Here is a 22,330-nt window from a genome sequence, read left to right on the forward strand (position 1 = left end):
TATTTTTTAAAGTCAATTTCTATAACAATGAAAATGGAACTTTTGATTTGGAGTATAGATTCACAAAAATATTCTGATTTATTCAAGGTAGACTACGTTCTTGAAACCAACCAACAAAAAACTTTATAAAGAAAACAAGCATTTGTTCAACTGGACTATTGACTTAAAACAGTAGGCTACAGTTGCTGAGATATAGCCCTTGTCACACCTTCCCCGTGTGACAACTAGCCCCGATCTCCCGTATCATACTGCAATATTTTAAATAGCACGTGAAATATTAAATCTGTGTGCGCGCAGCTGATTTGACTCTCTCTCTCTCTTGCAGACATCGGGCGGGGGCATATGCGTGTCTTCTGAAGTGCGGTCGTGTGTGAAATTTTGGCGAATCGGTTCGTTCGGACAGTTCGTTTCAATGAACTGGATTTAAAAACGATTCATCGATTCTTTTAAATAAACGTTGTTTAATACTGCTGTTTATGACATTTAGAAAAGGATACAGATTGCTTCTAATGGCGTTTTGGGGTTCTAACATGTAATGTTACCACTTTGCTCCCAAACAAAGTTGACAGTGAGTGGTCGGTTGGACTGAATCATAAAATAAACCGGTTCCAAAGAACGATTAGCTCGCGAATTGGACATCATTATGCGCGCGCCTAACATCCTGAAAGAAATATTTGGGAAAGGTTCAGTTAGACTAACTATAGTTTTTAACTAAAAGTTTAGTTTCTAAGCAGCCAAATTATCTTGATTTTGCTAAAACATGCGACGTAAAGCGTTAAAAGGAAAAATAATATTATTTTAAACAGTGAATCAGATTAGCGTTTGCTTAGATTGGATGGTAAAAACTGCCTAGAGGTTTTCTTTCTCTCAACAGACTAAATAAATACAAGTCCCGCCCTACTGGTGTGAAAAATGAAGAAAAAAAGAGAAAGAGTTAAATGGGTTTCATTGATTCAGACTGCAGAGCTCAGACTGAGAGCTTCGGCCTTCCTCAAATTATTAACTACCAGACTAAAACTGTATTTTGAGGGAAATCATGCTTTTCAAGTTTACCTGCGCTGTTGTCACCAGGTTATTATTCATTTTAGTGTCTCTCATCGGTGTATGGAGAGTGACATGGGTGAAAAATAATTCTTTATACTGGTTTCTGACTATCCTTTATCTACCCCTCGTGGCTGAAATGATTTTGACTCTGAGAAGGAGAAAAGGGAAGGACTACAAATGGTAAGTAGGCTCATGGACTCTTACATTTGCATGCCTAGGAGTTTTACAGCCAAATATAGCTGACTGACTCAAACTCTCAACTTTCAGGTTTTCTCCAGCTATCCTATTTTTCCTCATCAGTATTATACCAACCATATGGATCCTTGAGTTGCACCATCAGCAAAACAGAACAAATGATACTAAGGTACTGTAATATTTGAGAGTCAAGAGGCCTTACTTTCTATAGTTTACACTCTATGAATACATTTTTGGGTTATTTCAATTAATCATTGAATAATTTTTTTTCCTGCTCCCCTTTGAACACTTTAGAGGAACTAAAACATGTACAGTGGCCCAAAAAATATACAGACACTTAAGTTACAATTAACAATACATGCCATTGCATTTTATGTTAAACAAAATATCAAGCCACGTCTGGTTTATAAAAAAATAAAATAAATGTTTTTGTTTGAACTTTAAATACACAACTACATTTTTTAAGGTAAAAAATTCATTACAAGTTTTTTTGTTATGTTTTGAATTGTAAAACAATAGATAAACTGTTCAGAAGTAGCCTGTTTGGACATTTTCTGGTTTTCAAATGTTAGCGGTCTTTTGGTTAGCCTAATTGGCCAGACTGATCTCACAGTGAGATTGGAAAGAGTTGGTCGACTTTTCTTTAACTAAAATCGGTGTATACTTACCGAAATTTGGAACACTGCCCTATGTGGCCAAACATTGTCTGTGAAGCCAAACATTGTCTGCGAAGCGAGTTGTTTTCTGCTGTACAAGCACATATGAGGAAAGACTGTTTTATAAAGTCTACAATCCAACTTAAACCTATACCTAACCTTAACCATTAGTGTATGAAAAATGTAATGTTAGATGTGAAAATACAATGTCCACAGCAGTCACTGATTATGCGATCGCTCCCTGATCACAATGGGATTTGATCCATGGTGTTCCCCGCTGATGTAACGAGCATCCAGATGCAACACGCTTCTGGGTGTGCCACAGGGGAAAGCAATTAAGTTGGAGCTGTTGCAGACATGTCTGTGAGGACATGACGGCGGTCCGTGAGTCGGCATAATGTCGCTGATCCTAGTGTATCAGAACTATCGGAAACAACATGCTGACCTCCCATGTGATCATGTTGAATCGGCTGGTTATTCTTACTTTAGTTACTTGAGGGGATTTGACTTCATACAGAATATCCACTAAAATGGGACCAGTAAAAGTAACTGTAAAAATGGATAAGTGAGTTAGTTCTAAGAAAAGCTCTAGCATCATTTGATTGCAGATAAACTTGGGTTCATTTAATATTTTATCCGATGCCATGAAATTCATACACATTTAAGTGTGCTGTAAGCAATTTTTGTTTTTACATTTTTAATCCCCTTTTCTCCCAGTTTGGAATGCCCAATTCCCACTACTTAGTAGGTCCTCATGGTGTCGTGGTTACTCATCTCAGTTCGAGTGGTGGAGGGCAAGTCTCAGTTGCCTTTGCTTCTGAGACAGTGAATCTGCGCATCTTATCACGTGGCTCATTGTGCACGACACCGCAGAGACTCCCAGCACTTGGAGGCTCATTCTACTCTCCGCGATCCACGCACAATTTACCACGTGCCCCACTGAGAGTGAGAACAACTAATCGCGACCACGAGGAGGTTACCCCATGTGACTCTACCATCCCTAGCAACCGGGCCAATTTGGTTGCTTAGAAGACCTGGCTGGAGTCACTCAGCACGTCCTGGATTCGAACTCGCGACTCCAGGGGTGGTAGAGCAATTTGTTTTTTTATGGAATGGTATGGAGAAAATATATGGTTTGAGTATTTCTGTCACTGAAACATGTGTCCTAAAATACCTTACCGATCCCTGTGACAGCACTAGACTAGACTGTGTAAACAGCAAACAAAAATGTGTCCGAGGCCACGGGCCGTGGTCACATTTTTTGATCAGCCAATCAGAAGGTATGCTTTCTGATTGTCAATAATTTTGCAGATTCTCAGAGTGTAGTATTTGAAGCGGATCATTCAGGTTTAATGACATTTTCAGATTCACAACAGTCATCAGTTGAGGGTGCTGTTTTGCAGTTGTGTTTGACAACCTTGAGAAGACACGCTGCTGCTCATTGGCGGTCTCAACCGTAAAGGGGTAATTTCATGAGGAATAACATTTTCCTTGATATTTTGACAAATAAGAGGTTTTTCTACTATTAAAAACTGTAAATTTCAGAACTCAAAACTTAAGGCCAAAGGATACTTTGCGCGTCTGCGTTGCTGATCGCTTTGTGCACAGTATATGTGATGCAAATTGCACAGCTTGACCGAGCGCTGCCTAGATTTTCTTGATCCTCGGTCCTCGGCTGTGCACGTCGTCTGCGCATACGCTGGCCAATGACTGCACTAAAGAAGTGCCACAAAGCAGATGTAGTGCGCATGTATTGCAAGCATTCCTGTTCGCTCACAGTCAGAAAAGTATACTCCGAAAGGCAACACGGTCGGTTGATCCGATCCGGAAAGTGCAAAAACAGGTATACCTGAGCCTTTAATCCCCAATGTAATTAAAGCATTTATTGAAACCAAGCTGCAAAAATGCCTCACACCTTGAGGCTGTCTATACCGGGTGCACTGACATGATCTTTCTAAACCATTTATTTGTGTTGTTGGCAGTAGTAGCACCAGCGCATGCAGCGCAAAATGGAACGGGACATCTGTTTACTGTCGGGCGCAATGCGATGTGCCACAACGGACGCTTCCATGGTAGACAGCATCATTGATTATAATGGGTTCTATTGATTTTGACGCGATGTGACTCTCGCGTTCAGTGTAGACAGGGTGTGAGTGTTAACAGTTGTGCTTGAGATGAACAGTTTAAAATATTCAGATGCAATATTTTGGATGTGCATTATCTGTAACCCCTGAAATGTAGTTTTATAATGTTGTGGAGCTTGTTGTTCATTCTCTTCAGATTGAGTTTTAAAAAATGGCTGAATTTGAGGGGCTGCATGCTGTTAGCCAATCAGAACAGTGGGTGTTTACGTTGAAGTTTTAAGGAGGCGCTTATGCCAAAACCGAGCGTTTCAGACAAAGGGCCAGAGACAGGGTGGAAAATGATCATATATTACTAAATTATGAATGTTATAATGCAAACAAAAACATTACTAACATTATCAGTGGACCTCAGGGAAGATAATAAAACTATTAAAAAAACAATTTCATGACCCCTTTAAGACAAGTATATCTGTCTGCATCCACAAGTGGAAGTGCTCTTAACTGTATTCCTGAAGGTTTTCATACAATTTCTGCTTGTGCAATAATAATAAAAAAGATATAAATGTTAAAATAAACATTTCTCTGTTCTGTTTTCTCCAGTTAGCTCACAAGCTAATCGTTTAGCCTGTTAGCTTAGCATACTGCAAGCTTCTTCTCCTCTTCATTTTTCATCACATTTCTCCTCACTGTCACTACCTAGTGATACAGCGGTATGATTGTATTTAAAATAAGTTTTAATTTACGGTATATTTAATGATTTTACAAACTTTTCATTCTTTAATTCTTTGTGGTTATGGTTAGGTTTAGAGTTGTGGATAGGCGAAGGTTAGGTAGGGTTGTTTTCGGGATTTCAAATAAACACAACAAACACAGTGTATGAAAGGGGCATCCAACTGTTCCTAGACTTCAGGATTTCGCTGGTTATTTGGAGGGGGTGTCACTTGTAGTGGGTGTTCCTTGCAGTGGGCGTGTCTTGTAGTCTTGCAGGGCGCAGACATCTTTGGAGAGAAGGGATTTGGAAAGAGGGGTATGACTATTTCAATGGCTTAGTCTCATGCTAGAATTGCTTACAGCACCTTAAGTGTCCAAATACTTTTTAGGGTCAGTGCATGTGCATTTACTCAGTTAGATACATTATTTCATGATCAATGTCTCATCCTGACTGTATTGCTTATTGCAGTGCAATAAACTGGATTCATCTATGAGCATTAAAGTCTTTCTTGATGAATGGAGAAACCTGACCAATGGAACAGCGAATCCACAGGTACTGTCTTTGTGCCATTCATACTGGCGTCAACTTCCACATTACAGTCTTTTTCCGTGGAAGCCTAGACTAAACTAATCTCTCCATGAAGACCCTTGCAAGCCTTTCAGACATTGTTTATTTACTCAGTTTTGCCCTTAAAACACAACTGTCGGCTTGGTTGATTTGTAAATACATAGGTTGGTCCAGCCCTCAATCCAAACAAGACCTGTGTTCATGATCACACATGGTTCTTATAGAGGGTCTCCAACTACTGTTATTTGTTTAGAAGTTGCCACACCTTTAAATACTGAGGTTTACAGGGCATGCTTTAAGTAATAATGACCTCAGCTCTTCTAATGAGTAAACCCCTCATATCTGAATACTCGTATTCACTTGCTGTTGGCATTTTAGGACCCTTTAAAGTTGTTGACATCGGTTTGTGCTAATGACTGGATCCTGGCCCTGCACCAAATCCTTCTGATCCTGCTAATAGTGGGGAAGTGGCTGCTGCCGATCGCTGGGGGGGTCACCAGAGATGAAATGTCCCAGTTATTGCTCATCTTTGTGGGTATAGCTGCAGATATCCTTGAGTTCATCAGTGAGACACTGTCTGATGTGAAGTGAGTATTGTTTGTTTTTTCATTGTATAACGATTTGTCTCTCAGGGAAGATGGGACTTTAAAAGGGCACATATATTCAAATTATATACAGTATATATGTACACCAGGGCTAGTTATCACATTTTTGATTTAAAAACAAATAAACAAACAAACAAACAAATGAAAAAAAAAAAACCCTGTCCTGACAAATATTTACTAAAGTCAATTTCTGCATAAGGGTGAATGACATGACACAAATTTTTTTTTTGTCTGGATCTAAGTAATCCAAAAATACATTAAAAATGCAATTTACATAATACAATTACTGGAATAAACTTTCTTGAAAGTAATTTTTATATTTTTTTCTGGAGCTTAAAGTAACAACATTTCTAAGTGATTTATTTGTCCAGAGACAGTAAAAAAAAAAAGCTATTAAAAAAGCTATTCCAGCTATTAAAAGCTGGAATTTAAAAAAAAAAAAGAAATGTTGGCAAAAGTAGTTTGGAATAATTTAAAGCAGTGAAATGTTTTTTTTTTTTTTTTAATTTTAACATTTAAAAATCTTTTGTCCACCCAATCAAAGTCATGTAGTATAACATGCAGGTAGCCATTTTTTGTCATGTGACAACAAAAAAAAAAAAAAAAAAAAAAAAAAGAAGAGGAAGCCTTTAGACCCTCATGACTGTGTGATTTTAAAAAAAAGAGATATTTTGACATTCATGTCTCATCATCTTGATTTTCGATGCTCCAGACATTAATGATATTTGTAAAAAATATTTTTAATTTGAAATAGGTAATATCAGCCACAGAATTTTTGTTTTGTTTTTTTTTTGTGGATTTTTCCCCTTTTTTACCCAATTTGGAATGCCCAATTCCCAATGTGCTTTTAAGTCCTTGTGGTGGCTTAGTGATTCGCCTCAATCCAGGTGGCAGAGGATGAATCCAAGTTGCCTCCGCGTCTGAGACCATCAACCCGCGCATCTTATCACGTAGCTTGTTGAGCGCGTTGCCACAGAGATATAGTGTGTGTGGAGGCTTCACGCCATCCACGCTCAACTCACCACGCGCCTCACCGAGAATGAACCACATTATAGTGACCACGAGGAGGTTACCCCATGTGACTCTACCCACCCTAGCAACCAGGCCAATTTGGTTGCTTAGGAGACCTGGCTGGAGTCACTCAGCACACCCTGGGATTCAAACTAGCAAACTAGCGAACTCCAGGGGTGGTAGCCAGCATCTTTTACCACTTTTACTCCAGGCCTCCGATCAGCCACAACATTAAAACCACCTGCCTAATACTGTGTAGGCCCCCCTCGTGCCGCAAAAACAGCGGCAACCCTATTCTTCTCACCACAGTTGCACAGAGCGATTATCTGAGTTACCATAGACTTTGTGAGTTCGAACCAGTCTGGCCATTCTCTTTTGACCTCTCTCATCAACAAGGCATTTCCATCCACAAAACTGCTGCTCACTGGATGTTTTTTGTTTTTGGCACCATTCGGAGTAAATTCTACGGACTGTTGTGCGTGAAAATCCCAGGAGATCAGCAGTAACAGAAATACTCAAACCAGCCCGTCTGGCACCAGCAATCATCCATGTGATTATCTAATCAGCCAATCGTGTGGCAGCAGTGCAGTGCATAAAATCATGCAGATATGGTTCAGGAGCTTCAGTTAGTGTTCACATCAACCATCAGAATGGGGAAAAATGTGATCTCAGTGATTTGGACCATGGCATGATTGTTGGTGCCAGACGGGCTGGTTTGAGTATTTCTGTAAATGGTTTTGGGGAAAGTCAGCGTGGTGTTCATTAGCTCTAACAGCAAAAGTGTTACTGCTTTCACAGCCTTGCTGACCTAAGACTTGCTGAGCCACAGGCCATCACCAGCCACCTCCATAAAACTTCCCACAGCACAATAATGCAGTGCAGCTAAGAACTGCACTGCTGGACTTAATGCTTATCTTGTGGCCCTCTTAAGGTGTGGTTTCACAAACTGCAGCAATTCAAGGATCTTGGTCCTTGGAATCCGGAATTTTCTTATGATGTCGTCATCAGATAGAGGGTCAAGTGGGGAGAAATTTGTCCTTATGTAGGCATTTATATACACTACCTGACTTCTGCATCGCCTTCTGTGCTCAAGCTGCAGGATTCTTTGTAAAGCCGCCATTGTTGAGCATTTGATACACACATAGATACTGTGTTTGTTAGTATAGTCATTAATACACCTGCTACTGATGCACTAATAATCTTAGTGGCTAATAATCATCTAAATTAATTAGCTAAATGTGAGTGTTTCATAAATGATTTGTGACAATAATATGGCAAAGCTTAATTTGATTATCATATTATTGTATTCATTTGTTAATGGGTTTTTGGTTTTAAAATAGGCTGCTTTCATGCTGTTTTTTTCTTTTTTTCTTTCATAGTTATCATGCTGTGGCTTGGGAAACATGAGAAGGCCTCTCTTTAGAATTGTAAATAGAGGATGTGTTTTGTGTCATGTTTGGCTTATTTTATCATGGCTATTATCTTGTGTATTGAGAAAATCTTTACATAGCCAACTTTAGTTACTTGACTGTTGTAGTGTATGTGATGGTGGGTCATCACCACTGCAAAACAATAAAGGTTTGTATTTTATTCCATACATAGGATTTTCTATTCTGAGATGCAGGTTGGTGCTGTTTTGGCAGCACGAGTGGGACCTACACAATATTATATTTATAAATATATATATAAAATTAATGATACACTCACATACTGTATGAATGCACTTGAACACACTCACGTGTGTGGTTACACTTTTTTCAAGGAGCAAGGACAGTATTTTGATAAAAAGTATTCCATAAATGTATGTTAATACTTTTTAATTAATAGTTACACGACTTGACATTTTTAAAGTAATTTTTTTTTTTTTTTTTTTTTTTAAATGCTGTAAGTGTTTTTCAAAGATTTATGAAACCAACATGGACACAAAGATTACATTATACGAACTTGACGTGTTTTAAACTAGATATTTAAATATTTCACATTTTTGTCACCTGGGACATACCAATTACCCATAAAAACATACTGTACCATGATGTCTTGACAACAAAAAAGCTTTTGAACATTGAGACAACATGCCCCATTACTGTATATTGGTTTTCATTGTTGTCACAATTGTTGACAATTGTTGCTGTTTAAAATTACACAGATTTTGGGCAGAATACATTTTCTTGAAATATGAAATACTGTACAATCTAAAGTAAAAATTTAAAGAAAATATTTCTTAACATATCTGTATTTAAGAGGGCCTGGGTAGCTCAGTGAGTAAAGATGCTGACTACCACCCCTGGAGTCGTGAGTTCGAATTCAGGGCATACTGAGTGACTCCAGCCAGGACTTCTAAGCAACCAAATTGGCCTGGTTGCTAGGGAGGGTAGAGTCACATGGTAGTGTGCTCAACAAGCCACGTTATAAGATGCATGGAATGATGGTCTCAGACATGGAGGCAACTGAGATTCTTCCGCCACCCAACTTGAGGCGAGTCACTACACCACCACAAGGACTTAGAGCACATTGGGAATTGGGCATTCCAAATTGGGGAGAAAAACATATCTTTATTTAAAATGTGTTGTAGGCTACTTAATGGCTTTTTAAACAATATTGTAACAGTAAAAAATATGAAACACAAAACAATTAAAATCATAAAAATAGAAAAAGAATCAACAGGATGGGAAACAGAAATGATAAAATACATGTCACAACTTTCCACAATATCAGTGTGACAGCTTGCTCCAACCTGACATTTATGACAAATTTACACAGTATAAAGGTATTCTTCAAATCATAACTTTAATATTTTTTCATGTGCAATTTTCTCTACCAGGGAGAACAATCCACAGTTCGTGTACATTGTTCTATCAGTTTGGACATGGAGCATGCTACAGTTTCCTCTTCATTTCTCAGGTCTGTAACTATCCATTATTAACTGATATTTCATGCAAAATATGACAGACAAATTAAAGGGATAGTTCACGCAAAAATGAACATTTTGTTATCATTTACTCACCCTCATATGCATATCCAAACCCATATGACTTCCTGTAGCGGGATGTGAGCTGAAGAAAGGAGGCACAGAACAGGAGAGTGCGGTTCAATGGAGAAGGAAAGAAGAGGTGAGGTGCCCAGTCATGTCTTCTTGTGCCCATGCAGTCTGTGCTGTGAGTGGGTCGAGAATTAGGGGAGTCTGGCGTGAAATCCCTCACGGGCTTTGTCTAGAGAGAGAGAGCTGCCAACGGGTCCGGGGGTGAGCCATTCTTAGCCGCTGCCTGGAGCGGGGAGAAAAGAGAAGACAGTTAGTCATGAAATTATCCTTGAGATACTCCTCACCCCTCTGCTGCTTCCACTGGCATTTATATCTCTCCTCACTTGATAAGGGAATTAGTCTCAGGTGTAGACGATCAGCCTGAGAAGTGCTGGTGATTGTCATTGCCAGGGGCGATGCTAATTGTTGCACAGGCCTCTCTGCGAGTAGAGGAGGGACAGGTACATGTGGGGGAGGGGAAGTGTTTCCTTACCAGACCTGTACAATTCCAGAACATTCATTAAAGTCCATCCGCATTTCCATTAGCTGACCCAGCACGATGTTGGACCGTGAAGTTGAAGTCCTGGAGGGTGAGGAACCATTGTGTGACCCAGGAGTTGGTATCCTAGGCTCGGGCCATCCACTGGAGAGGCGCATGGTCGGTTACCAGTGTGAACGTCCTCCCCAGCAGGTTGTACCACAACTCCAGGACTACCATTTTATGGCCATGGCTCAGCTCTCTGCGTGAACTACAACGTCGTCCAGGTAAGCTGCTGCATACTGTTGGTGGGGGCGTAAGATGATGTCCATCATCTGCTGGAAAGTTGCAGGTGCCCCATGCAGGCTGAAGGGAAGGACCTGATACTGCTAGTGGCCTGAAGGTGTAGTGGATGCCATCTTCTCCCTAGCCCTAGTTGAGAGCGGGACTTACCAGTAGCCCTTGGTTAGGTCGAGGGTGGAGATAAATCGGGCCTTCCCTAGCTGTTCAATCATCTCGTCCACTCGTGGCATTGGGAAATCATCGAACACAGAGACCTCACTGAGCTTCCTGAAGTCATTGCAGACGCGATAGGTGCCATTGTTCTTTGGTACCATGATGATAGTGCAGAACCAGGGGCTCTTAGATGCTTCAGTCACTCCCATCTTTAGCATCTGCTGAACCTCCTCCTTCGAGAGGCGGGCTGTTGCGATGCATGTAGGAGTCCATCCAGACCTGGCCAGTCTCCTCACTAACAGCGGCACTGGCAGATCCTTCTCTATCTCTACCTCAAGAGTTCAGGAGCCAGGCGCTGCAGAGTAAATGACGTGTGAGCAGGGACGTACCATGTATCTCAGTGTACACAGGTAATGGCGAGGAGAGCTCTGCTGATTTTTAAAATGTTCAAGACCTGGGGGTGGACGAGGCTGATAGAATTCCCTGTATCCAAAACTGCTCGTACTTTCTTCCCATTCAGCCTCGGGAGGGTTAGGGTCCATTGGCATTGCCTCATCCTGTCCTTTTGGAGTTATTGACAGGCACACTGTCTTGTATGTGCCCTCCAAGGCGTGTCGATCCCCTGGTGCCCTCGGGGGGTATGAAGCATTCTTCTCAGCCACATCCCATGCTTGGGCAGCCTCCGACAGTTCCACCGCTTCAACTAGTTCTGTCAGTGTACGTGGATTGGGCATTCCAACAGTTCTTCTCTGTGGGCAGAGAAGGGCTCGCAGCATACGGTCAACCACTACTCGTTCTGCCATGACTGCTGCTGAGGGATCTCCAGCGAGAAGGCAGAAATTCGCCAGCCATGCTAATTGCTCAGCCTGCACCCTCACTGGAATGCGGGATTCAAAACTCCAATCATGGAATTTCTGTGTGGCACATACGGCAAAAGCCCCACCCTGGCGAGGATTTCTCTTTTAAGAACATCTTAATAGTTTGCGGTAGCGGCCAGCAGCAAGTAGTTGACCTGCTGGGGTTCCCTGGTTAAAAAGGGAGTGATCAACTGAGCCCACTCAGCAGGGTCCCACCCCTCGTGTTCGGCCGCCACTTAAACATATGTAAATATGCCTCAACATCATCCTGCTCGGATAACTTAGTTGAGATATGTTGGGCGGTTCAACTCAGCTCGGAGAGGGGCACCCACACACAGTGGAGCCAGCTCTTCCGCATTCCTGTTCTGACCGATGACAGGCTGTTCAGTCAGCTGTTGCTGGCAAAATGAGACCTCCATGAGATGTTGGATGAGATCTTCGATGCCTGGGGAATAAGCTGCAGCAGACTGGGGTGTCTGTTCGTGCCTCAGTGCTGCCCGCATTCTCCACCAGTGTAGCGGGATGTGAGCTGAAGAAAGGAGGCACGTAACAGGAGAGTGCAGTTCAATGAAGGAGGGCGATTTATTGACGATTAAGGTAAGTGGAGAAGAAAAGAGGAGGTGAAGTGCCCAGTCATGTCTTCTTGTTCCTGTGCTGTCTGTGCCATGAATAGTGAGAGAATTAAGGGGGTCCGGCGTGAATTCCCTCTCTGGCTTCAGCTAGAGAGAGAGAGAGCTGCCGGCAGGTCCAGGGGTGAGCCGTTCTCAGTCACTGCCTGGAGCGGGGAGAAAAGATAAGACAGTTAGGCATGAAATTATCCTTGAGATTCTTCTCACCCCTCTGTTCCTCCTGCTAGCATTTATATCTCTCCTCTCTTGATAAGGGAATCAGGTGCAGACGATCAGCCCAAGAAGTGCCGGTGATTGACGTTGCCAGGGGCAATGCTGATTGTTGCATAGGTCTCTCACCACACTTCATTTCTTCCGTGGAAACCTGATGTTAAGCTGCAGAATTTTAACCTCAGCCACCTTTCACTATTTTAGCATATGAAAAATAGATCCACTGAAAGTGAATGGTGACTGAGACTGTCAGTCCCTAACATTTTGACTAACATGTACTTTGTAACATGTAACATGTTCCACAGAAGATATAAAGTCATACCAGTTTGGAACAATATGAAGGTGAATAAATGATAACAGAATTTTAGGTGAAATGTCCCTTTAATTATGACATTTTTTTTAAGATGCATAACCTCAAGTACACATAACCATTACTAAGCATTATGCCACTGTTTACTGAAATTGTAATGTTCTTTCCCTACTTGTTTTTCAATGCCATCCGTCAGTGGTGAACACCAAACCTGAGGATTTTTGTGAAGGCCAAGGTGACTCACTCCTTTCCAAGCACAGAACAGATATATGGAACATTGTAGAAACGCTTTTTCTTCAAGATGGCCCCTTCTTTATTGTCCGACTTACAGTTATGATGCTGTTTTCTGTCTATCATCAAATGCTGGTCTTCTTCACCATTAAGAATTTTCTAGTGGTAATGCTGAACATCTACAGGCTATGGGTCATTTGCATCGATTACAAATAATGAGGTGTACAAATGTCTATATTAATATATTTTGGGTGAACTGTCTTTTTAAGGCACACTTAAAAATGCCATTTCAGTCTAAACAAAATATCAAACCAAGTGGCATTTATTTTCAAGGAAAACAGCACAAATACACTTTTTAAGCAAAATTTTTTACAAAAAGAGGTTTGTTAGGTATTAAATGATAAAACAGTAACTATACTGTTCAAAAGGAAGATAAAAAGTATTTGAGCACTGTTGTTATCTAATGCAATGACATTCATGGATTTTTTTTAGTGCGGCTTAATATTTTTAAGTGTACAAATACATTTTTGGTCCCACTTTATAGAACATGTTATTATAATTTAAATCCATTTAAAGCATGCACATCTAAAATACAGGTACACTGTTGTCCCAAAAATGCTTTAATTCAGATTTTATTGTGAAACTTGGAGCTAAATGCTCTTCATCAGTCTGATATTATTATAATAATTCGTCAATTATTATTTGTCAATTTCTGTGCAGATTAAATGTTTTGTTGATTTTCAATGTGAAAAAACATATTCGGTAGTAAACAAGTTTAAACATAGTTTTGTAAATTTTAGTGCACATTTTTTAATTATTTGTGGAATATTGAATATTAAGACTGAACACAAAAAGGTAAAAAATGACTGCTTTCCAAACCTTTTTTACAACTCTTTTCTGCAGCATGCAGAATGCTTCAAGATCAGATTCAGTGTATTCTAGTCTTGCATGCACAGCATGTTTGATAACCATCCACAGATTTTCTATAAATTCAATAAATTTCACTGAGAAGTCACATCACAAAATCTTTATCTTTCATGGTTAAATTTTGTGTATGTTTGGATCATTGTCTTTCTGCAGTATCCACAATTTTTCATCTTTGCTTTCTTTACTGGCTTGGAAACTTCCAGATTATACTGATAAAATATAATGCATGGTTCCCTCCAATAATATGACCTGTACTGACTGCAACACAACCCTAAAGCCTAATACTGTATATACATCCTAATGCTTAAAAGTTGGCAAGATGTTCCTTTCCTTTTCCTTCAAACATTAGTGATTGTGACTTAAGGGTTCAGTATTCATTTTATCAGAACACAGCACTCGGCTCTGGCTTATCTAAGTGTCGTGATTAATACTTGCAACTCTGACATTTGTGCTGAGATTGCAAATAACGTTTCCTTCTTCCATGTAGATCATGTTTGTGCACCATAGGTGCTTTTTCAATATTTTGCATTCCTGACCAGTTTACAAGCAGTTCTATGAGAGATATGTATTGAGATATTAAGATCTTCAGTAGTTTTCCAAAACTTTAATTTCAGACTGTGGGACTGTGAGGACATGTTTTATTTTATTTGTTATTTTTTTAAGTTTTTCATAGATTTTTAAGTCTGTTTTCTTTTTTATTTTACATACTAATTTTAGAATAGAAAATTTATAGTGTATAAATTGCAGTGGTGTATATCTTTTTTTCCACAACAATGGTGTCCAGGCTTTTTGCATATACATTTTCTATATAAACATATAAACTGTTTTTTGAAATTCTGAAAAGGTTTGGTGAGTTCCTAACAACTTTATATTGATATCAGCAAATTAATAACTATGCTCTAAGGCACTATATAGTCTACTCACACTCAGCCCTGCCCACCCCAAAAAACAAAACAAAAAGTTGTCCTGGGCCATATTAATTTTAGCGGTGGCCCTGACTATTTACTCATATACAGTTCAAAAGCCTGAGAATAGAATTTTCTCTTTTGGGTGATTTTGTTTCTTTAACTGTGGCTAAAATCCAGCATTTATGTCTTCACTGACCCCCTGCACTGGCCTAACTGGCTGACAATCACTTACACTTGTATTCTTACACAAAAGCTGCGTTGTTTTGAATGTCCGGAAAGCACACACATAAAAATATTTTCAGTGCCCTGTGCTTTATGAGGGCAGAGCATGTTTGAACAGACAAAGTGTTTGTAAAAAGACCATATGATTAATTAATTTGGCTTTGGTATACTTGGATATCATATGAAGGAAAGAAGTAGTTTCCTTCACTAGTTGTGTTTTGGGTCAGGAAGTAACCCAACTTGCTTACACTGACCTCATGTCAAGAAATGACTGCAAATTTGATAAATGGATGCATGAGTTGATTGGTGCTTTTCTCTTTAAACTAATGCTTATCTTGGGCTTGATGAAGTGGAAGTATTTAAGTCTAAACAGATAAAGATGCTTCAAATGCCAGTAAAGTCATAACACACAGTAACTGAAATAAATAGAACATGGTTATGTTAATATATTTGTACTCTGCCTTTTACTTCCAGGCCAACTAGCTGAGATGAGTTACGCGTAGTAAAAATTTAATTTCTCTTTCTTCTGTTTTCTCTTTAATTACTTCTTCTGTTCTTTCTGACTGCCTATACATACTAGATAAAAAAAGAAATGGTACAGGATGTGAGAAGTACTTTTTGTGTCATTTTTCCTGCATTAGTAACATTTTATTATCATAACTTTATTTAAAAAATCATTTTTAATGTTATATTTTCACTAGATTGTACTGTATGTAAGCGAGTTCTACTTAAACATTAATATGCTCAATCCTTTGTTTCATTAGCAAACATTTATTTATTGTAGCATTAGTGCTGCAGACATTAAGTGTCCACCAGAGGGCATCATGTGATAAATGGTGTATAAATGAAACATTTTTACACCAACAAATTTCACTTAAAAAAAAAAAAAAAAAAAACTCAAAGTTTTTTCTTTTGTAAATATTTTCATTATAATTTGTATGTTAGTAATAAATACTATTGTAAACACACACAAACATTTCCTTGTAGAGACTACAAGTACTACACACTAGGCTAGGATTTGATCTGAATTACAATTTTAGGCTTTTAGTTAATGGGATAAAAAAAAAAAAAAAAGCACTTTTTTTGGTTTTAATCCACAGACTGGGACATTCCCAATCACATCGATCCTGCAATTTGATTGGGAATTGCAGGATTAACCCTGACCTGCCTTGCTGCATATCCTGTACATTAAAAATGAAATAAATAAATTATGTAATGCAGTTATGAGAACATTTCATTTCTATGATTTTAGTTGGTCAATTTCAGTGATCCTGTATCAAGTAAAAATTCTAATGTTACAGTAAACAAAACACCATCCATTCTCTTAAGGGCAAAAAGGATGGTAGATATATCAAAACATATTAAATTATGCATTTATAATGTGTAATAATAAATAATGCATACATTTATTGCACACTTATTAAAATATTTCAATGTAATTATAAGAAAATTCATTTTTGTCAACATCATGAAGTAAATTTGATTTGGATTAATATAAAATATAGCACAGACAATGTCTATAATCGTTTTTAAACATTATTATTTGTATATACAATGACAGATGGTAAACTACTTAGCATAACAAACAAATGAACTGTGTGAAAGTCAACATGAATTTGTGTATTTGTGTTATGAAACCTTTTATATTATTGACAAACCTGAAGAAATAAAGATTCCCATATGACATTGTACACTGTGACTTATCTATGAATAGGCAGCAGTAAGTATTGATTGTCCTGGGGTGACAGTAACTAAATATTCCTGTGTACCAGTGTCCACAAAGCTCTTATAAATAGCAGATCTTACTCTCCTTACTTCATTCTCACCATCACCAACATTCGACATCAACAGCACCATTCTGTTGCCTGATTTAGCAAATGATGGAAATTATGGTAAATCATTCTCCTTTATCTATTAGATGAATATGAGCATATTTAAAGTTGCAGCTATGAAAAATATATATAAAATAGATATTAAAATACAGGGTTCCCACATCTTAACCAATGAACTTTGTAGTATCTCATGGGCAGAAGAAAATATTAATTTCCATGCTGAAGGAAGTAAAGCATCAGATTTACACAAAGATGGCCTATGAGAAAATTCAGCTTGGAGCCATTAAGTCTATGGCCGTGACATCTGTTGAGTGTCAACCTCTTGGAAACAATGAGAGCTCTGTGGACCGCCAAGATCCTTTCCTCACACACAGGGGTGGAAAGAGTACTGAAAAATAATACAAGTATAAGTACTGTTACTTCTTAAAAAATTTAGTTTGAGTAGAGTAAAATTACCTGTCCTAAAAACTACTAAAGTAAGAGTAAAAGAGTAGGTCATTTAAAAGTACTCATGAGTAGTGAGTATTGAGTACTGAGTTGCTAAAGATATGCCCCTTTATAATAAAAACTCTATGCTGCAATTTATAAATGTAGCACACATACCGTAATTTACATTCCCTTCTATGGCTGTTTGCCAGAAAGAATAATAAAAAAAATAGGTATTTTATAGGTGTTTGTGACTGACAACTTTTAAAATAAATCACTTATCTATAATACTGTAAAACCTACATGAATCTGATTTTTAAAAAAAATAAATAAAAGGGTGACATGATTACAGAAATGAAAAGATGAAAAAGTTATTTTCAATATCATAATGTATGAAACAATTACATTAAATCAGTTTATGTGTAGGGTCTAAATTGTCCTTAATGCCGACTGAGAGAGTTATTGTTGCGCATAAAACATCTTCAAAACAAGGCAAGGAATGCAAAACAAAAAAAACAAAAAAAAAAACACTAAAAAAGCAGGGTCACTTGTCACGTCATGAGCAGTTGTTTAGTACAGGGGCCACTTTGGGCTTCAAAGGAATAATTCACACAAAAATAAAAATTCTGTCATCATTTAGTCACCCTTATGCCATCCTGGATGTGTATGACTCAGCAGAACACAAATTAAGATTTTTAGAAGAATATCTCAGCTCTTTTGGTCCATACAATGCAAGTGAATGGGTGCCAAAATTTTGAAGCTCCAAAAATCACATAAGTCAGCATAAAAGTAGCCTAATCCATGTGACTCCAGTGGTTAAATCCATGTCTTCAGAAGAGATATGATAGGTTTGGTGAGAAACAGATCAATATTTAAGTCAACTTTTTACTATAAATTCTCCTCCCTGCTCAGTCAATCTCCACTTTAACTTTCACTTTCTTCTTCTTTTGTTTTTGGTGATTCACATTCTTCATGCATATCGCCATCTACTGGGCAGAGAGAAGAATTTCTAGCAAGAATGGACTTCAATTTTGATCTTTTTCTCACCCACACCTATCACATCGCTTCTGAAGTCATGGATTTAACCACTGGAGTATAGATTAATTTTGTGCTGCCTTTATGTGCTTTTTGGAGCGTCAACATTTTGGCATCCAAAATGTTGACGCTCCAAATACATGTATTGTATGGACCTACAGAGCTGAAATATTCTTCTGAAAATCTTAATATGTGTTCTGAAGAAAAAGAGTCATACACATCTGGGATGGTATGAGGGTGAGTAAATGATGAGATAATTTTCATTTTTGAGTGAACTATTTCTTTAAGTAGTACATGGGGGGCCACATTGTCCTCCTTTTGAGATACAGTGTTCTACATTGATTTAGTTCTTGTATCTTTTAAGCCCAGAAATAGTTGTGTTCTCATTCTAATGCATGATGCACAATTTTCTGAAGTTTGTGACTGGTGGAATATTCTGCCTGAAGTATTGCTCTACAAAGGTTGATACTTTTCTATCAGACATTAGAAAAAATTTGATAAAGACATAATAAATTATAAAGAATATAGTCATTATAAATTATTTTATCATCTCTACTTTCCTGGTAATTTATTATACAAATTAACACACTCTCTACATCAGGGGTCGGTATTATTTAAAAAAAACTAACAATATTATTAAACAATATTATTATTAAAAATGTCACTGTTTTATTCTATTACATTAATACTTTTAAAGCCAAAAGTAGTGAGTGGTTTTCTCGTTTCCTTGTTATTGTTTTTTGATTAATAGCCTTTATATGACAGCCTACTAGACGGTGCTCTATTCGGTTACATGTACACTTCAAGTCCAACATTTTGATGCAAATATGCTTTTTGTCCCACTGTTTATGTTCACTTTAGACCAAACCAACTGCGTTTACATTAATGCCTCATCAAGACGGTCATTGGCGGAATTATGAAGTGTATTTGATCATTAGGCGCGTACCCGCATTAGCGCACAAACATTAGCTGCCTGTCAATCAAACAGCATGCAGCTACAGACGTCAAAAAATAAAAAGTCAATTTATCTAGATCAACCAACCAGTGGTTGTCTTGCTATCGCAATCGATGTAATGAACACCCCTACTCTAGATATAGAACATAGGCTAAGTATAGAAAATTACTCAAAAGTTTATCATCGATATCGAGGACATCTCTTCTTTTTTTTTTTTTCAGATAACATCAGGATTGTTTTATCGCCCAGCCCTATTAATAACATTGCCTTAATACATCAACCCAATAATCTCAGTGATAGATAGCTAATTTACAGGCTACATTATAGACACAGAATCTTGTAAGCAGAAATATGAAATTTACTGTACCTTGATATGTTTCTTCAAATTAGAGGCAGGATTAATGCTGATATCTGGCTTGAGCAAGTTAAACTCACATGACACAGTCAAGCAATTCACCTTTTTCACTGCAAAAAGCCCTTTTAGGTGCGGCCGTGATGTTCAGGTGCTGAAATGTGTTTAAGGCATCCTCCACATCCATAATAGTTGGCGCCGGATCTGCAGCTGTCGTTCAAGTTTTTTACTTGTGATTTGATTTTGGGAGTCACGAGACTCTCCCTAGCCAATTATGTTTAGTCACTTAAAAAAGTACAATTCCTGGGAAAAACTACTTAATTACAGTAACGTGAGTATTTGTAATTCGTTACTTTACACCCCTGCTCACACATGTTGTAAATCAGGAAATACCCCCACATCTAACCAGCTAATCACCTCTGCAAAAAGACCACTTAAAGGCAGAGGTTTATGGGCAATAAAAGACACAGAGCTAAAGCAGGTTTCCTTGTAAAGACCCTCGTGTTTGCACGATTCTAATACTAGGACATCTCATCTTAATCCAGGAACATTTCACGCAAAGTTACAGTACTTTGCTGATATAACCCTATAAAATGTACAGAATGCATTTGGACCCAAAATGTACACAACAGGTGCCTTGCTAGATAATTCTGAAAATGACTTTATGAACTGTAATCACTTTTATAACTGACAAATTAATGATTATAGCCTGATGTACCCTTTAAAATATGTGTAGTGATTTGTAATCACTTATAACTGACTATCTTTAATCTTGTGTTATTCATGTAATTTTTACTAAGAATAGTAACTATTCAGGATAAAACACCTCATGTTTACGATCGTTGAAATTCTTTCTGCATTTCAGGAATGTTTATTAATTAATTTTTTATATATTCAGTTGTATCCAAAATATAAATGTTCATGATTAAACATACTATTTTGAGCGAGAATAGTCAAGAACCCTTTACACAAAGGATTGTAAATCAACTTTGAAAAGGACAGATAAAGTGACCATGTGACTCTGAAAAGTCACTTCTGATTGGCTCAGAACACCTTTGGGGTGCGGCCAATTTCAGCTCAAAACGTTCCTACAAGGAGGGTCTTCTCTCTTCTTCGGCTTTCTTCTCCTCTCTTCACCTCCTCTGCAGCTCCTCATTCCTCCACGCACTTGCCCTCGTGGCTTGCAGCCTCCGTGCCATGTAGAGTCCAAGGAAGCTCGGGGCACGAAGTCCCGAGGAAGCCCATCACTCTCTGCTCTACGGTTCACACATGTGACGGGAGTCACAAGTCCTCTTTGCGGAAGGCTTCGCTTCAAAGCCCCGACTCATCATCCATCGACGCAACAGACAAAGAACAATTTATGATCATTAACAGAGGTCCCAAAACATAGACAGAACAAACTTTCTACAAAGAGCCCAAGAACCAAGCAACGCAAGGAAACGTAACGACACGCAAGTACATCTCCAGACTTTTGCTGAAAGTGCTGGTGTATTATTTAAATACTTTGGATAATCCGATTGCAAATCGATTTAGACTCAAAGAAGGATAAATGGTTCTTAAGGCATTGTCTACAGACTCCATAATATTAATTTTCTCTGTATTGATCACTTCTTTCACATTCTGTCACTTTACTCACCACCTGTTTCATGTGTGTATGTGTTGATTAGTTTTTATGTATAGAATAGCAATAAAGTCTTGTTTGTATTCAAAGATAATTTGACTGTGGTAAATTTTGATAAATAATCTCGTCACTGATTTTAAAAGATCTTGCTTCAAAGCTCATACCTAAAATATGTGTGTGATATTATTTTCAATAAGCCATGAGAATAATATTACTCCAATAAGTTAATTAATCATAATTCCCTTATAAAGGTAATTCCTTACAATAGAAATTTTGAGCAGATACAACGAGACATTGTATTATGATTTTAATGGTGGAGAATTTTATTCAGACAAATAATCAAATTATTTGTCATTTATCTTTCTTATAATGGTTGTGGAATGCGATTAATTCCATTATAAATTTCCCTATAAAATAATAACGTAGAATGCGGACAGTTTAGTTTAATTCCTAACACACATACTCTTCCTACAATTTCCATGACTTTTCAAATTGTTTGTAATTACTAAGTACTATTGTTTGTCTTTAATTTGCTTTTCATGAGAATGGTGCTTTTTGGTGTGAAAACCATTCTTTTATGTTGAATTGTAGGAGTCTCAACCATATCTTAAATAACAACTTTGGTTAAGTGCAAATAGTGGAAACATAGTGGAAAATGACACAAAATTGACTTAAAATGCACCAACATTGGCACTGATAATACAGATAGCAGACAAGTACAGAGACCACATGCTTTTCCTTCACTAAACACTCCAATTCATCCATTTTAAAAATTCTAAAGTTTTATAAATAAATAAATATAGGTAAAAATTCTTGCTCTAAAGTGCCTGTTTTTTGATTTATTGGCATTTAGGCCAAGTACAGATTCCTGAGTAAACATCTCTAATGTGTGACCTCGTCAAGTGCTTCTAATCTCTCAGTAGTTTGCTAGCACTGTGGCATATCCTGACCTGTCACTCGCTCCACCTGTAAGCCACTCTTGAGACCT

At 38.0% G+C, this 22,330-nt stretch overlaps 1 protein-coding gene across 1 annotated transcript; it reads left to right on the top strand.

Annotated features, from left to right (window-relative positions):
- Positions 1 to 975: 975 nt before the first annotated feature.
- LOC127423373 (transmembrane protein 26-like) lies at positions 976 to 15,682 on the top strand. The gene is made up of 6 exons (XM_051667625.1): positions 976 to 1,224; positions 1,312 to 1,408; positions 5,160 to 5,243; positions 5,637 to 5,845; positions 9,696 to 9,775; positions 13,030 to 15,682. The coding sequence occupies exons 1-6, from the start codon at positions 1,037 to 1,039 to the stop codon at positions 13,278 to 13,280; spliced, it is 909 nt and encodes a 302-aa protein (XP_051523585.1). The 5' UTR covers positions 976 to 1,036; the 3' UTR covers positions 13,281 to 15,682.
- The last annotated feature ends 6,648 nt before the right edge of the window (positions 15,683 to 22,330 follow it).

This window comes from Myxocyprinus asiaticus, chromosome 32 (genome assembly GCF_019703515.2).
Source record: "Myxocyprinus asiaticus isolate MX2 ecotype Aquarium Trade chromosome 32, UBuf_Myxa_2, whole genome shotgun sequence".
NCBI lineage: Eukaryota > Metazoa > Chordata > Actinopteri > Cypriniformes > Catostomidae > Myxocyprinus > Myxocyprinus asiaticus.